This window comes from Halichondria panicea, chromosome 15 (assembly GCF_963675165.1).
Source record: "Halichondria panicea chromosome 15, odHalPani1.1, whole genome shotgun sequence".
NCBI lineage: Eukaryota > Metazoa > Porifera > Demospongiae > Suberitida > Halichondriidae > Halichondria > Halichondria panicea.
Genome location: NC_087391.1, coordinates 4295117 through 4312016, shown reverse-complemented (window position 1 = coordinate 4312016; position 16900 = coordinate 4295117). Strand labels below are relative to the sequence as shown.

Here is a 16900-nt window from a genome sequence, read left to right as displayed (position 1 = left end):
TGAATTTGCTAGTACCCTAAAAACAGAGAAAAATCTGAAAATGCTAAAATTACTACCCGTCTATAATAGTAACATTAAGGTAACTAAAAGAAGTACCATGACCATGCACACAGTAGAAACCTTAAATTTGCAGTGATTCTAGGAATTAACAGTGTTTGTAATGGAATCAGGGAATTTATTTTTGGCTGCAACAAGTGGTTTCCTAAGGCTCCAAAGGTAACCACTTGTTGACAAATATTTGGACCCATAACCTCTCATCCTACTCACGTGTTAATCAGATGATTATCTCCGCAAACACATCAGACCACATTATCAGGTGAACACGCTTGCTTATAAGCCCTATACAGTAAAGGAATACACCCACCAGCACCCATACACAACTACACGTGTACCCATCCGCTACTACTCTCCCCCACACACACACACCTAGACTCAATTACTTGCCGAGAAGCAGACTGCTGTGTACACTCTCCAATGGAAGCTCAAGTCTTGTCGGCAGTCTCTGGATAGCAAAGAGCTCCACCTTGGCCTGGTTCAGAAGAAGGTCACGGTGATGGAAGAGCGACTATGAATTATACTCAAGGAGTGAGGAACCTCCCTTGACAAAGTGAGCTACATGTATAACGTACATGAAACCATCATAATTATGTGTACACAATGTACATACCGTATGTTCCTACCTTCATACTATTCCTATCACACACCCTTAATTGGTGTTATTGTATATAGTGACTACAAAATAGTTACCATATACATGTATGGTGTACACATGTATAAATTATATACTTAATGTATAATGCAGTTGTTATTACAGGGTAGAAAAAAGTAAAAAAAGATGGAACGCCTTCACACTATAGCAACTCAGGAGAAAGAGACCATTATGAAACTGAAGGAGTAGAATGCTGATGCGCAAAAACTCAAAGTTAGTACATGTGTATATAGATACAATCAGGTACATGTCTGCTTACTTGAACTGATACTAACTATATTTACACATGCACACACACATCTACATGTATACGTATCAGACCCACAATGGAAACCTAGAAGACCAAGTGGCTCAGCTGTTAGCAACACTATAGAGGAGGTTTCACAGGCAAGAGTACATCAGGCACAGCAACTGGCTGAAGCTAGACAGAAACAAGCCAACTCAAAAACGAAGACCATCGTTGAAAGTTCTCAAGACAAGGCTAATATTGAAAGGCTTGGAGGAGAGCTAGAAACCTCACAGCAGCAGCTGGATGAGGCCAAACACAGAGAAAGAGAGGTTAGTCACCAATCCTTGTTTAGTATGCTGACACAAGTACCTGTTACTTTTTTTAGTAGATCCATTGTAAGTTGTTCACTGCATGTGATTTGCTCTGCAGTTGGTGTCTTTCAAGGCAGCGGTGAAGAGGCTACTCAAGGACAATACAGAGTTACAAGATAGTGAGGCTCTTGATGACTACGGTATATGATTGCCAAGCTGGAGAGATTACTGGCCATGCAGCGAAGAACAAGAGAAACCACAAAATGCCTTGAAGCTAGTTTGAGACAATTAGAATCAGGCTTTAAGAGCAGTTACAATGATGCATTGACTCTGTTAGCAACCAATCAGCTTAAAGAAACCTATTGACAATATGAATGTGTCACATGCAGTTGAAATGTTTTCCTAATCAATGTCATTTGTAAATGATAATTTCAACAAAATAATAAGAAAGGAACCAAGCAACAACTCTTGTTCATGATCATTCAACTTAATTTTCTAGCTTTGGCTTTTTACTACATAATTTCTAGTTGGACTTCAAAGCAGCCTTCTACGCTGCTTCCATTCACGAGCTGCCATTTTACCACAACTCGTATCTACAGTTTGTGAATAGAAATAGAAACAGGTTGTTTACGAATAGGGAAAACTACTGTATAATTATAGTGAATTGATAATCATGTTGCTACAAAAAGACTAAGAATTAATATTAAGGCTTACCGCTGAGATTGCTGTATCTAAGATAGGTACAATAACTTTCTCAGTGAATTTGTCTCCCTTCTTGATGGGGCAAGATGATGAGCTGTCTCCCAGAGAGCATACATTCTTTATTTCAGGTGGAAATTTAGGATATGGGATTGGAAGTCCAAAAATTATGTACACGTCATTTGTTAGTGTAGTGATGTCAGTAGCACCTGTTGATATAAAATGTGCATTGCTTAAATGAAAGTACTAAACTTGTCTACATCATTGCACAAACGGCTATAACGAGAAAGCTGGAACACCACCACATTTCAGTGGCGGATCCAGGAAAAATGAAAGGGGGGTTCCAAACTACGAGCGCGCAGCGCGAGTAGTGAAAAGTCTCGCACAGCGCGAAATTTTTTAGGTTACGCCCACTTCCGGTCACACGTGACTAGGGAAAATCCCATACTCAGCCAGGGGAAGTCCCATAATAGACTTGCGTAGAGCTAGCTAGCTGCCACGAACAGTCAACTAGCTAACCTAGGCTAACCTGAACACTCCTTTGGCAGTTGATGCATCAGAACAACAGGTACAATCATTGAATCAAATTACAATAGCTACAAAACTGATAAATAGCTAGCTGGTAGCTGTAGTAAAGCCACAATAGCTTAGTCTGAAAGGGGGGATCCGTGGCACCCTGGGACCCCCCCCTGGATCCGCCACTGCATTTAATAGCGATACTGTTGTTTTCCCCTCTATATACTATATACATTATCCATAGCTATACAAAATACTTACCAACATTTTCAAATGAAATAGTAATGCTAACATTTAGTCCTTTGTAGACAACACAAGGGTATTTCTCACATGTCCAGGTTGAGTTAGAGAGACTGATTTCATTAACCTTAAGATCTAAAGGAAGATGTTGATGATTAATTAATTCATGGTAAATTTATAGACTCGCAAGCGGTCACTGTTGCAGGCGAACAGTAGACTGGTCAAACTCCGTGTTGAGACTTGTGTAACGTTTGCCACGATATTTGTGGCAACTAACCGCATGCGGTTACCACAAGATCAATGATAGTGACGTTTCACTAGAAAACTCTACGTATCACATGCAGTATACTGACGTCACGAAAACCGCAGCCACTTAAAATATTTTCTGATATGCTGACTGTGCAACACAAGTCTCAACACGGAGTTTGACCAGTCTACTGTTCCCCTGCAACAGTGACGGCTTGCGAGTCTAGTAAATTTATACCTCCAAGCATTATTCTTGCTCTATGGAGGAACCGTTAAATGATGTAATTTTACACATACCGGTACTATTTGTTGATTTGCAAGTAAAAATAGGCAGAGCAGCATAACAGCTCCCCACAATGGAGAGAATAGCCAGCAGGGTAATTGCCTTCATTTTCAGCAATCCAGAATGGTTATTGCTGATGACGCAAGAGTTATATGCGCATATGCACGCATGCGCACCTAAGTTCACACTTCACCACATGTTGATAAACTGTCTGCTATCACCTGATACTGTACTGACGATTATTATACTCTTCCTAGATCCTGTACTGACACATCAGATCATAGCTTTAATTCCTTGCTGGATCATTCATTCCTGAGATCGAGAGTACAGTTGAAAAGTCTTATCAAAATTAAGAGGAAAATGCAAGCTGCTACATTGCTGTTAGTTGTGTGTGCCTTGGTGGGAAGTTGTTATGCTGATGGTTTGCCAATAAAGAACTGTGACAATGCCAATAGTAAGTACCTCATGGCCTGGATTATATCTAGCTGTAAAACAGCCTTAACTATTATTATTAGTGTGTAGCAGATCAGAGCATGCACTTAATGTCATGCACCTCTCCCCCTGTGTATACAGTGCTTGTAGAGAGCGATATCACAGTCTTCAACTCCACCTGGACTTGTACCCAAGAACCTTGTCCTATCCTCAAAGGGAAAAATATCAGTGTTTCGATCACTATCACAAATAATGGTAAAGATATTCTACGAGTAATTAGACTAGCATTCTCATTGCAAGTTCCACACATCTTGATAATTATAATTATTATTTTCTATATACATTTCGAAACCTGAATATTATGTGACGTGAGCTTTATATGTTTTTTCACCTAGGTGACGACATTCCTACATTGTCCAACTCTGTGTATGGAATCATTGCTGGAATTTCTGTTCCTTTCCCCGGTTACCCAGACACTATGAGGGATGTATGCACTCTGGGAGGTACCTCTTCAACTTGCCCCATCAAGAAGGGAGACAAATTCACTGAGAAAGTCGTACTGCCCGTTATAAAAGAGGCTCCTAGTGTAAGAGTCTGAGTTCATTTCTGTAGTAGCTGAAATTGAATTTTTTTTTTACAGATTCAAGTTGTAGCTAAGTGGGAGTTCATGACATCAAACAAAGAAGTAGGGTGCTTCGAAGTCGAACTGAAGATCACAAGCTGAGTGGAAGTCAGAACTGCTGAAACTCTGCATGAACGATAATTTTTGTGAATTTCCATTTTGTCTGCTATAACATGTAATTGATTTTGTTGAGCTGTTCATGTGAAGTTCATTCTGCACACATTTATCTGAACAAAATAGACATATCATGAACAAAATTAATATCTTGTGCGAGCACAAATACATATTTAACGGAGGACAGAAAAACAAGATAGAAAGACAGCTGTAGATAGACTGAGCAGAATTTCTGTTAGCTATTTGAACATGCTGAATATACTGGAATGTTTTGTAGTGTCTGAGGGCGCTGAAATTGACCTGTCCAGTTTGGGGCGCTTGGATTCATTGCTTTTTTCCACTGACAGTAACCTCTTAAAACTCTTTTTAGGCTGTGTGTGTGTAGTGGAAGGGGGTTATCAATAATTGTGATTCAAAAGTAAAAGCTGCACACTGCACACATAAAAATAAAATGACCTGCTTAATTATAACCAAAAAGTACACAATATTGATTGGGAGGCATTCCTAGATCAATACATATCAACAACATGCAGTCTGGCCTTTTGACATGTCTAGCGTTCTTACCTGAACCTTTCTCTTGCTGTCCACCTGCTCATCACCAGTAACCCCCAGTTTCTTGTGAAACACAAAGCCATTTGTGCCACCCCCAGCTTTGGGTGTGGCTGCCGTGAAGGAGGAGAGACGACGGAGGGTGTTAGAGTCGTGCTTTAGGAACGATCCTCTAGTGTGCTTGTAGCCACCACTGGAGAGAGATGGGATAGTCAGCCTGGGCATCTGCTTCACCAAAAGTGGAGCTATAGTGGTGGAGTACACATGATCATATAGTTACGTATGTACAGAGACTGAACTGCATGTACCATGAATTGTACATAGCTAACAGCAGTAAAGACTTCAGTTCATTAATGAACTTTTGCACAGTGTATAATTATAGATAGAATTTCACTACTGTACTTCGATGCTTACTGTTCAAACCCAAGAACACCTACATGTACACTGTGCATGTACACTAGTTTATGCATTGTAGTGTATAATAATGTTGCAGAAGTCAGGGCCAACAAGACCACATATTGATACAGTGGCCTGACTATAATAACCAATCAAGGCTTCTTTTGGGCATCCCTATACTGGAGGTGCTATTGTGGCTGCATGGTCAGAACCACATGACATTCTGAGTCAAAATCACCCCATACATTGTACAGCAAATTTAATGAGAATTCCTAATTTTAATTCAGGACGGGCAGGTCACATGTTAATGGATTAATGACTCACTGGTGGCTGCCGACTGTGAGGAGTTATCCACAATAATGCTAAGAATACTCTGACTGTCCTCGTCAATAGCCAGCAGTCCGTTATCCTTCTCCTAGGAAAAAATGTACTATTGATCGACAATTTAAACATGTCTACAGTACATGATTTCACCCTGTACTCTACGGTCAGTCAACTTATGGAATGGCTCAAATCGAAGTCATGGCTTTACCTAAAAAGCTCACAAAATTCATAGAGAATCAAATATGAGCTTGTGTAGCTTACCCGACATTTTGTCATGAACTCTTCTCGCTCCAATCTATCTTTTCTTCGGTGAGCCTCTGCCTGAGAGCTAAACTCCTCCCCCTCAAGTGCCACACCCATCTCATTCCCCTCTCCCACCCCCTCTGAAAATAGGTCCACTGAGCCCACCTCCGAACTCTGCTTGGTAAATCGACGAGTACGAAAGAAACCATTCTTCAGAGCTAGACCGTCTTCGTAAAGGTCACCCTCTGAATGAGAATAAAAGCATGACCATTTCTGATCAAGAAAAACCTCAACGGCGATTCAATCAATACCTACTTAAGCAAAAACTAAAAGAGCAGCTGTTGAGTACCTATCATTGAGGATACGATACATACATGTACATGTATAGGTAACGTACTACAGTACATTCACCGATTGTATGTAGGCTCCTGAGGCTACTGTGCTTTGTATTAATGATTGTATTAGTCCCATCCAAAATAATTTATGAATGCTCAAAAGTTAACCACGTGGTACACAGTGAATGTACAGTATACATGTACATACATGTATCAGCCAAAAATCACACCACTACATGCATGCAAGTTAAGTTAATAGTGAGCATTGTACATGTACATCACATGTTGTCATCACCTTTTAAGAATCTCTCTTTAATGTCCCTCAAGTCAGCATTGTCATCGGCCATTGTGTGCTTCCTGCAACAATTACGACGTAGTGAGCATGAACACAGCTAGCTAGGGTACACTGCATACATGTATGAATGCACAGAAACCTTGGCAACAGCCTTCTGTAATCTGTTTTAATAGGGTCACCCTTGGGCAGACCACAGTGATGGCGCTGTAATAAAAAGATGGCTCAGTAACCGGTCAATACGCTTAAGACCCATTTAGGTATGGCTGTATTATAAATAGCAAATAACAGGTTTCACATAAAACATGAGATTTACTGTCGATGACCTTTAGCATGAAATGTACAGAGACATACAGAGACACACTCACATGTGGGCCTTGTTGACCTGGTCCCAGAGTTCACTATCCGACAGGGGGACATCTGATTGGCCACCTTCATCCTCTTTGTACCCGTAGAGCCCCTCCTCCTCCTCAGCCAGAATCTCATCGTCCTCATCTGGTCCCATGTCCGACCCGGAGAGCTCCGCCTCACTCTCCACAAACTCTGCCAGACGGTCACTACAGTGATCACACAAACATATAATCATACTCACTGTAGCGTCAAATACAGGTAGCAATTGGATATGTATGTTTGCCTGAAAAGACCATTTTCAGTACATGCTATCGAAAAACGAAACAGTTTTTTCAGCTGTACACTGTATAAACAGATACGCTGCACTGTTTTCAACAATAAGACAGCATGTGTATGTATACGCACGCACCTGTTGCTGTTCTTTACTTTTAGTTTTACTCTCTTCTTTTTAATCAACGGCATATCCTCATCCTCACTCTCTGAGTCACCATAGTAACCATCACCTTCCTTCTGCTTCGTCGCCCAGTTAAGTACAGCATTCTGCGATTCGTCGCCACCAAGAACAGATTGCAATGGTCTGCCAATGTTCCCGGTAGCTTGAGTAGTGGGAAACGCACCAGAGCATAGTCCAACCACTTCATTGAACTGTGAGAAGCCTTGAGTACTATTGAAAGTCAAGCCACCAGTAACAGCCTCAACGCCATCACCACGATCTCCACTCAATAAACCAGATATACCCACAGCCTTGGGTTTTGTAGCGAGTCCGAGCAGTTCCCTAACACCCTGCGTGCTGTTAGAGTCTGAGGAGAGACGTCTTCTTGGGCTGGGTGGGTCTCGTGTTTCCTCGAATTGTCCTGAGCAAAGTCCCAGTAGCTCTGTGGGGGAGCTGCCCTGTGTGGGGTCCAGGGAGTCATGGATGGCCGAGGAGGAGTGTGTGTGTCTCTTCTCTTTGCGTACGCATAGGAAACTGTACAAAAGCAATGTGCGCAGTACATGTTAGACCTACATGTACATACATGTATTAAGACACACAGCAAGTGTTGGAAAGGCAAGATTGAATATCTCTTGGATCATGGCAACAACATAATAGCAGCTTCTTTTAATAGCTTGTTGATCTCTACGATTTGCTATTTTTACACAAGTAGTTGTATTAGCTCATTAGATATTCATGCACATACACTACATCAATAATGGGAGGTGTACTGCTCACCCGTCAGCATCTAGAAACAACAAGTAGTTGTATTAGCTCATTAGATACATACACAAGCACATGCACTACATCAATGGGAGGTGTACTGCTCACCCGTCAGCATCTAGAAACTGAGTGCCCTCATCCACACACACGTCTTGCGATGCTTGGGTGTTCGTTGACATGGAAACAGGAGGTAGGGCCTGAGCTTCCTCCCATTGGGACTGGGGGTCAAAGGTCTCTTCAGAAAATCCGAGACCCTACAGTGTAAGAAATAAACAAAATATAGACGATCAACACACTGTATACGATTTATACATGTACCAGTATTCTGTACAGTTGATTTTCCGGAATCTCTATCCGGCTTGACAATTTTCAAAAATGGGCGTGTTCCTTAATGTGTACGCGTAATTAACAGCTGTCACCATGGAAACAGGCATGGTTGTGTGTAAACCACCACCCACCCGCCCACGCATACAGGGGTTGCGTATCAGGCACGTGCTAGTAGAGGAGCCAATCATAAGGGAGCTCTGTGACCAGGCAGCGGACCAACCACCACCTGCACCACAGCTAGGAGAGGAGGCTGATTACTTCCGTCCTAGCTCCACTCAGGTACGTATAATTATTAAAACGGATGAGGTATCTTCTGCGCATGCACAGATGCCCACGTGCACTAAATTTAAACTGCTGTTTATCAATTAAGTGGGTGGATCAAGGCGTGGTTTATCCATTCGGTTTTCCGGCCTGCCTCTGGAACCAAGGCGTCCGGATAATCAAGGTTCTAATGTACTAGCTGTAACAATACTTTGACCCAACATAGAGGGTCACTATTAGAGTCACCTATTAGGATTGTGAACTAGGAATGGTAGGTTGAAAAAAGCTTATAACTTTTTGTGGTGGAATTCTCCCAACTACATGTACCACAGTGCACATTGCACATGTAAAGCAAATATTGGGGTGGGCTATATCAGCAGTGAGGTTGCTAGGAAAGCTGTTTTCCGAAGCACGTACCTTTATCCCAGTGCTGTTTTCTCTCCTAGGTTGGGGTTGGGCCGGGGGTAGTGAGGGACCGTCAGGCCAGCGGAAGCTCATCTCCATACTGCTGTCCTTCTCACCCAGGGCACTGGTCTCAAGGCTCTCAGAAATTGAGTCACCTGGAGGGAGAGAGGGAGGGGGGTAAGCGGCGGCAAATCTCCCTGACACATCGTTTTGTATGGGTGAACCCCTGCATTACTCGATCATCTTACAAAAACACTAAAACCCATAGACACAGGCTGCGTTGTATCTCTTACGTACGTGCAGCATCACCAGTGAGCTGAGAGTCCTCGTCATCCACCATCCTTGTCATTGTTCCCATTCCACTGTCCTTGGGCAGGCCAAACGTGGAACCAGAACCGGCAAATCTCCCTGACACATCGTTTTGTATGGGTGAACCCCTCTCATTATCATTATCAGAGTCCTCACTCTCAGAGGACACATTGAGCATCAATGGTGGCATACTGGCTTCTTGGTTCATCAGAAAGCTTTGTCTTCTCTCGACTGCGTCTTTCTTCGAGGTTTCGTTATGAACAAGGTCACTAGTTGAAGTTGTTGCACTGTCAAACAAACTCATACTACTGTATTCAGAACTCGGAAAAGAACGGTAAGTTTCTGGTTTGGGGATCGTGGAATTGGAACCGAGAACGGAGCGAGTGTCAGTTGTATGATCTGTACAGCTCACAGGTTGTGTTGAACTTACGTCCGTAGGAGTTTCTATTTCATCTTCATCATCAGAGTCGAGAATTCGATTAACAAATGATTTTTTCTTGACCAAGGTGGGTACGATCACATCATCATCATCACTGTTCGAGTCTCCTTCCTTGTTTGAATTCTGATTGGACAGTCCAGGACCTTCGTCACGACAAGGTGCCTCATTGATTTGTTCATCTTCATCGAGAACACTGCAAACATCACTCTCTGCAGCTGCAAGCTCACTGTTCTGTTCGTACTCTTCATCAGTCGTATCACAATCTGAAATACACGGGAAGTTATAACAATACAATTATTGGATAGAATTCTGTAAAAGCACTCAATTAGCCACTGTACACAAAACACACAAATACATATTTAGTTTGGACACAACAATAGGGCAGTGATGAAAAGTTGGCATTCAAAGTTAGCTATCAATAGCACATACGCCTCCATTCCGCCCTCACCTGTCATCTCTCCCTCGTCCTCCTCCACCTCTTCATTGTACATCTTCCTCACCTCCTCTGCCTCTCTCCGCTCCACGGCCTTCTGCTGGGACACTTGCTCGCGGAGCTTGCATAGCAGGTGCTGTCGAATAGCTCCTAGGGAGCAAGCAGTATAGAACAAAGGCTCTCATACAGTACACAATAATAATACACAATGTACAATTAAACTACAATTGTACACGTTAACCATAATTATATCATACTCCAAATGTACAAATACAAAGTGGCAGAGGAAAATACACAGAGTACATTTAACGTACCTGGCTTGTCTCCCAGTTTCGCCACCATCTCCTCCGACACTAGCGGCGTTTTCTCTTCCCCTATGGGCTCAACTTTTACTTTCACCTTGGTAATCTGATGCTTGGTATACCTCTGCTGAAACTTCTCCAAAGGAGTGAGCTCCTTCTCTGGTTTTAATTCAATAGTGAGCTCTTTATCTTTCTCGAATAGGAAGTCATCCATTGAGCTGAGTTGAGGTTTGAGTGATGGAGGGGCCATTGAATCGATCATGGTTTCAGAGGAGGGTTCTTCTTTGGTGGACTCTATATCTGGTTGCTTCTTTGCAGTGAATAGATTGGTAATGGTGGTCTGCTTAGTGTATACTGCTGGTTGCTGCTTAGATTTACTGACTTTGGTTGTTTGTTTTTCTGGTTCTGGGTGAAGATTAGGGGCAGTTGGGGAAATATCTCCATTGAAAGACAGGTCAACATCTTTGTCTGGTGTCTTTCGTTCGTCTGGCAATGTGGTCGTTCCCCTAAAGTCCGAGTTGTTATTGTTTTCTAGTTGGTCGTCTTGAAGGGTATTGTCGAGATCGTAATCTGCGGTGGTCACATGATCTGAAGGCATCTGATAATCAGCTGTATTATCGTTGATATGATTATCGTTAGCAGTAGGGTGTGTGGTGGGTACATCCAAGGCAACAGGGGGTAGCGAGTCTTCGTCTCCATCACAGCTTGAAGAATTCTCTCTGCAATTAATAATTTATCGTTATCAGACAAACATTTAGTAAACTGAGCGAATTCTTACTTGTTTATGTGAAGACCCTTTTCCAATTCATCCTCCTCAAGTGGGGTGGATTTGATGGCGGCTACCACAGGAGTGGACTGAGACTTTCTGGACCGAACCCTTGTCAGAAAACTGTTGATATCCTTCGCCTTGGGCAGATACTTGGGCAGATTCAGCGACGACTCTGTGTGTGGATGCGTGAGTGAAGTGTGTGTGTGTGTGTGTCATGATGCAGTGTGGTGTATATAATTATTATTAACAGTGGTAAGAATTAATAATTTTTGACACACAACATAATTACCTTCTTACCTCTCACCATCCGTTGGCTATCACTGTGAATCTGTTGAACATCGATCTTCTTCAACTTTCTCGGCTTTGGTTCCCTCGGCTCTTTTGGCTTCCTTCTCTTTTTTTTTGGTTCCTCTTTTTCGGGGACCAAGGGTGGCCTAATGACGTTGTGTTGTGCTGGCGGTGAAGAGTCTGATTCACTGTCACTCTCTCCGCCAAACAGGTCAGAGTTTTGGAGCAGCTGTACAAAAATGGGTGTACGTATAGACATTTTAGTATCGTATACCGTAATATTGACTCACCTTTTTCATAATTGTACTCTCATTGTCTTGGACTTCTACCATTTTGTGCCAGACCACACAGCTCCCTCTTTAGCTTGCCTGGTGACACTCCTAACACTAGCACTCCACCTATAAACCTGAGCGAACAATGTACCCGCCAAAGATTCATTTTCCCAGGGCGGATTTTTGCTTTTTATAAGTACACCGCCCCGAATGCCATTTGGTAATGGTAATGCATGCTATAAGTAACAAATTGCAACTGCATTTATACATAGATAAGAAGATGATCTATCCATGAGATTTATACAGAGTGGGCTGTCCCCTTCCTTCACAGCACAATCTACTGTAGGGAGAGGGGGTTAATGTCAAGCAAGGAATACTAAATGCTCTTGTTCTATGACATGCACTGACAAGTGACTGTAGACTAGTTAAACATGTAACATGTAGAAACTGTTGTAATAATTATGTTGATATTTAGAAAGGGGGGAACCAATTATGCACATGACACTAAAATACTTTTTGAGCAAAAGTAAAACATGGCGAGAGGCATTAGCACAGCGCACGCAGCTTGCATCACTCGTTGTGTACACATGAAACTGTATAGTGCAGTGGTGCTGCTGAGAATGTGCATACCAACTATACTCAAATTAACTACACCATCACAATGGAAAGGGGAAAATAATAATTCAATGCCTGAGGCTGAAAAGAATTATTCACATGACACTAAAAATTAATGTCCTAAGGCTCCCAGCCCAATCGTTTGATAGTCTGTAGCACAGTGTCCATGCATGGAGGGTCTGTCCTGAAGGAAGTGAGAGACGCAGGAGGTGATGAGTGGGTGGAACTCTGGCCATACACCTTCCATTCTCGATAGCAGACGAAGAAAAAGTTCAGATTTTGGAAACGTTTGAGCCACCACTTCACAAGCAAGCACCCCAAAACTGTACACATCGATCTTTGTCGTCTGTTGTGGTTGTGGTTGAGGTGAATGCGGAGCTTGAGGAAAGGCCTCAGGGGCAGTGTACAGGATAGCACCTTCTCCAGGAGTAGTGGCATCTCGAGCTAGGTTGGCTGATCCAAAGTCAGAGAGTTTGGCAAGCCATTTGTTGTTGGGTAAAGAGAGAAGGAGGACATTAGCAGAGCTCACATCTCTGTGGATGATGGGTTCCCTCTGTCGGTGGAGATAAACCAGAGCTGAGGAGATGTCTCCAAAGATCCTTCGTTTGTTGGGACCAATACGATTGTCCTGGTAGGCAGAACGTAGAGACGTATCCAGGAGTTCTGTGACGATCATCGGACCTATTTGCTCATTGAGGACAGCAGCAACAAAGAGGACAAGGTTGGGATGACGAATCTGAGCCATGGTGCGAATCTCACGACGAATTCTATCTAACGTCGTTTGTCGTAGGATTTCAGGATACACTCATTTGACAGCCACCGTTGTTCCTCTAAAGGTTCCTCTGGCAACGTAGCCCCAGGCCCCTCGGCCAAGAATCTCGTCTTCTCTAATAGACACCTCCTCTGGTGACACCTGCCAAAACTCCACCTCCTGAGGATTACTGAAACAGTTGGCTGCTGATTGAGAAGCCATTCTTTGTTGGAGGACGTCTATTTGCCCTCTGAGGGTCGCTATCAGCTGATAGTTCTCTGTATTGGCTCTTATTAACTGTCCGTTGGCATGTGTAAGTTGTTGCTGTAAGTGAATGTTTTCTTGGCCTTTTTCTTCCACCTCTCGTCGAAGCTGTTGATTGTCTGAGCATGATTGCGTGAGCTGTTGCTGAAGTTGACCATTTTCCAAATGTAAAGTTGAGACTGTTTTAGTTACACTATTTCGTGGGTTAGTTGATCCGATTCCTAGTATTCCTCTGAAGAATGACTGTGTTCCCGCTACTTGAGGTCTTGCATCCTGCACTAGTCCCATCTCTCTCAGTCTCCTCTCTGAGTCAAGGTTGTACTTGGACACTGGGAGGGAGGAGTGAACAGATGTAGACTACACATACAGTGTAAGTAATAGCTTACCAGTGGAAATCTCTGCCTTCACCTGCCTACACGGTCCATACACGTCCACGACCCCCCACATTGGTTGGTTCAGGGGGTAGTCCTCCACACGAAAAGACCCTCCCCAAACACCGTTCAAAAACCAGTGGAACCCTTTGTCTAGCGTCATCATAATTCCTAAGGAATCACCTACCCGAAATTCATGAGTGTTGAAATTCAGCTTACAGAGTTCCATATTCTGGTAACGGAGATTATTGACGTTAGTACACAGTAAATGCTTGTGCTCCTTTAGCCATAGCAACCTCACACACTGTGTCAGCATCGAATCCTCCGGGTTCTCTCCAGTAAAACCGATATTCTATAAACGAGAAAGTGTGGCGATATTTACTTGGTGTAGATTATATAGCTAGCTAAAACCATGCACACACTAATGAGCATGAGCTCTCACCATTCCACCAGCCCAATCGAAATCATGGGTCTCTGTCACAGTGACCTTGAGCATCTGCCCAGCAACTACTGGCTCACTAGTGAATACTAGAGCATTGTTGAAGCTCTCGGTATTAGTGGCTACCGTGTTGGTCCTTTTAAGCTTGATATTCCTCCCCGTGTTTCTATGGAAGGTAACGCGAGAGCTGCTCCATTGCACTCCACCGAACAAAACATTTATTGTAGCCATCTCTTCAAAAGTACCACTAGCCCTGCCCCCTCAGTTGGCGCTCTTCGAGCTCTGGGGCCTCCTGCAATCTGATTGGCTAGAGATAGTAACACTCTATGAGTATCCAACAAGAGCCAGTCAAGACTCACTGCACTGTGACCATCAAAATGTTTTGTACCTGTCTTACTATACTATAGATCTACTGTATTCAGGAAGAAAACTAGGAAATATTGAAAATAATAATTATATATACATGTGCATCATAGATACTAATTTATAGTATCTAGATCTACATGTATGTGTACATGTTTCGATAAATGTACCTAGCTAGGACTCATGCGCTTAAAACGTAACAAAATGGTATGTTTAAGACCTTGCTAGGCCTAGATTACAAAATCAGGCGCAAAACCATGTATGCAAGTTACAAGTATTAGAGTTTAAATGTATGTTCAACATTTCATTAACGCTAAAAATATAGATGTTGAGCATAACATTGCAGTTTTATCATATGCAGCTAGCAAGATTTCTCTAGTTAGAAGTTGCTGATCTATCCCTGCTTGTATAATATCGTTTCTTGTTGCATGGTATAATTATGGTAGTGTCCTATATAGTGAACCAATTTTTTAAAGCATGCATGTGAACATGCTTTGTTTTGCAGCTAATTCTAAATGTTTCGAAGACAGGGGGCTAGTACAAAACACAATTGGCTACATATAATTATATGGCATATCTTATAAATACAGCCCTTTCTGTCTACAAAAACAGTTTACTCTGTGTGGTATTAACAGATACCAGTGAATTTTACTACAAATAGTTTCACATGCACCCACTTAAGTTGGTCAATTAAAATATTTTCTCCGTACACATAACTCCAAATTTATTTTAGGGGGGAAATACATAATAGAGAAGTGTATATAGTGTGCTATTACTATAATCAATACTCAGGCACTCCTGTTATAATTACGTGCGTTACAATTAAATAATTTAAAAGTAGTCTCATTTGGTACCGTCTCACCCTAATTCTAGTGACATCACCACATTCAAATCTAGTACTAATTGATGGCCCCAGTCACTGGCTAAAAAGAATTGCTGTAAATTGCATTATCCACAATGAAATGGGGTACTAGTGATAATTATGTTCACATGACACTAAAATTAATGTTCTAAGATTCCAAGTCTAATTTCTGAAGTGCTGTTGCACAGTGTCCATTGCATGGAAGGTCTGTCCTGAAGGGAATGAGAGACGCAGGAGGTGATGAGTGGGTAGAGCCCTGGCCATACAAATTGGTCGATAGCATACATTTTTGAGTTACCACACAATTAAAGCAAGCACTCCCAAACTACATGTACACATCAATCTTCGTTTGTTGTGGTGTTGGGCAAGGGTGAGGCTATAGGTTGGTTTGGCAAACTATTTGTTGTTGGATAGAGAGAGAAGGAGGACATTTCTGTAGATGACGGGTCCCCTCTGTCAGTGGAGATAAACCAGAGCTGAGAAGATCTCCAAAGATCCTTCGCTTATTGGGACCAACACAATTGTCCTGGTAGACAGAACGTAGAGACGTATCCAGAAGTTCTGTGACAATCATGGAACCTTTTTGCTCGTTGAGGGCGGCAGCAACAAAGAGGAAAATCATAATCAATCTTACAAGGTTGGGGTGGCAAATCTGAGCCATGGTTCGAGTCTTACGACAAATTCGATCTACCGTTTTCTGTCATAAGAATTCAGGATACACTTGTTTGACGGCTACCGTTGTTTCTCTAAAGGTACCCTAACCCTAACCCAGGCCCCTTGGCTAAGAATCTCGTCCTCTCTAATAGACACCTCCTCTGGTGACACCTGCTAAAACAATACCTAGCTCCTGACAGTTGCTGGAACGGTTGCCGAGGATATCTGTAAAACAGTCATTAGCTGTTTGTTTGCACACTGGTAACGAATGATTGTGTTCCCGCTGTTGATGTCTTGCATCCTGTGCCAGTCCGATCTTTCTCAGCCTCCTCTCTGGGTCAGTGTTGTACCTGGACACTGAATCAGAGGAGGCTGAGAGAGATGCATGCATGGGACTGGCACAGGATGCAATACGTCAACAGCAGGAACACAATCATTGTTTGCGAGAACACTAATTAGCATGAGATGATGTCACTCAACCTTACATTCGGAAAACAGTAAACTTCGCTCAGACAATCAACAACTTCAACTGTTGGTGAAAAAGGTAAGGCACACACCAATTGATGACCAGTGAGCAAGAGCCAACGCATAATATTATGTGACAGGTGCAGAGACTGATGCATATTCTGCTGTGCACACACTAAATGAATCATCACCATTCCATCATACCAACTCATCCCTCTCAGTAAT

At 42.6% G+C, this 16900-nt stretch overlaps 3 protein-coding genes, 1 long non-coding RNA gene and 1 pseudogene across 5 annotated transcripts; 2 read left to right on the top strand and 3 right to left on the bottom strand.

Annotated features, from left to right (window-relative positions):
- Positions 1–199: 199 nt before the first annotated feature.
- Positions 200–1611, top strand: LOC135349197 (uncharacterized). Its single transcript, XR_010398887.1, has 4 exons — positions 200–607; positions 815–922; positions 1029–1267; positions 1368–1611. It is a non-coding gene; the product is annotated as an uncharacterized LOC135349197 (long non-coding RNA).
- Positions 1612–1646: 35 nt separating this feature from the next.
- On the bottom strand, positions 1647–3410 carry LOC135349194 (uncharacterized). Of its 2 annotated transcripts, none has more exons than XM_064547695.1 (4): positions 3254–3410; positions 2726–2839; positions 1964–2157; positions 1647–1842 (listed from the first exon to the last, which is right to left on the bottom strand). In XM_064547695.1, exons 1-4 carry the CDS (start codon positions 3339–3341, stop codon positions 1762–1764), a joined length of 477 nt encoding a protein of 158 aa, XP_064403765.1. In that variant the 5' UTR covers positions 3342–3410; the 3' UTR covers positions 1647–1761. The 2 variants fall into 2 exon arrangements, with proteins under 2 accessions (XP_064403765.1, XP_064403764.1); XM_064547694.1 differs by having other exon boundaries at positions 3248–3403.
- A 40-nt stretch (positions 3411–3450) lies between these two features.
- Positions 3451–4498, top strand: LOC135349193 (NPC intracellular cholesterol transporter 2-like). Its single transcript, XM_064547693.1, has 4 exons — positions 3451–3687; positions 3807–3920; positions 4061–4251; positions 4306–4498. Exons 1-4 carry the CDS (start codon positions 3594–3596, stop codon positions 4387–4389), a joined length of 483 nt encoding a protein of 160 aa, XP_064403763.1. The 5' UTR covers positions 3451–3593; the 3' UTR covers positions 4390–4498.
- Positions 4499–4505: 7 nt separating this feature from the next.
- On the bottom strand, positions 4506–12069 carry LOC135349188 (claspin-like). The gene is made up of 15 exons (XM_064547686.1): positions 11910–12069; positions 11629–11848; positions 11341–11503; positions 10575–11281; positions 10276–10410; positions 9377–10090; positions 9092–9234; positions 8195–8340; positions 7301–7858; positions 6909–7097; positions 6544–6605; positions 5932–6158; positions 5671–5761; positions 4966–5195; positions 4506–4772 (listed from the first exon to the last, which is right to left on the bottom strand). Exons 1-15 carry the CDS (start codon positions 11949–11951, stop codon positions 4641–4643), a joined length of 3759 nt encoding a protein of 1252 aa, XP_064403756.1. The 5' UTR covers positions 11952–12069; the 3' UTR covers positions 4506–4640.
- Positions 12070–12529: 460 nt separating this feature from the next.
- On the bottom strand, positions 12530–14648 carry LOC135349191 (probable serine/threonine-protein kinase drkD; annotated as a pseudogene).
- Positions 14649–16900: the final 2252 nt, after the last annotated feature.

Bases quoted from the DNA above. Each gene is read 5' to 3' on its own strand.
- LOC135349194 (XM_064547694.1), bottom strand. From the start codon at position 3,341: ATGAAGGCAATTACCCTGCTGGCTATTCTCTCCATTGTGGGGAGCTGT. The intron at 2,158-2,725 runs GTAAGTATTTTG...TTATATCAACAG, and splicing joins TATTTCATTTGAAAATGTTG to GTGCTACTGACATCACTACA. The intron at 1,843-1,963 runs GTAAGCCTTAAT...CACAAACTGTAG, and splicing joins TAGATACAGCAATCTCAGCG to ATACGAGTTGTGGTAAAATG.
- LOC135349193 (XM_064547693.1), top strand. From the start codon at position 3,594: ATGCAAGCTGCTACATTGCTGTTAGTTGTGTGTGCCTTGGTGGGAAGT. The intron at 3,921-4,060 runs GTAAAGATATTC...TTTTTCACCTAG, and splicing joins GATCACTATCACAAATAATG to GTGACGACATTCCTACATTG. The intron at 4,252-4,305 runs GTAAGAGTCTGA...TTTTTTTTACAG, and splicing joins TTATAAAAGAGGCTCCTAGT to ATTCAAGTTGTAGCTAAGTG.
- LOC135349188 (XM_064547686.1), bottom strand. From the start codon at position 11,951: ATGGTAGAAGTCCAAGACAATGAGAGTACAATTATGAAAAAG. The intron at 8,341-9,091 runs GTACGTGCTTCG...CTTACACTGTAG, and splicing joins AAAACAGCACTGGGATAAAG to GGTCTCGGATTTTCTGAAGA. The intron at 4,773-4,965 runs GTAAGAACGCTA...ACACACACACAG, and splicing joins ACAGCAAGAGAAAGGTTCAG to CCTAAAAAGAGTTTTAAGAG.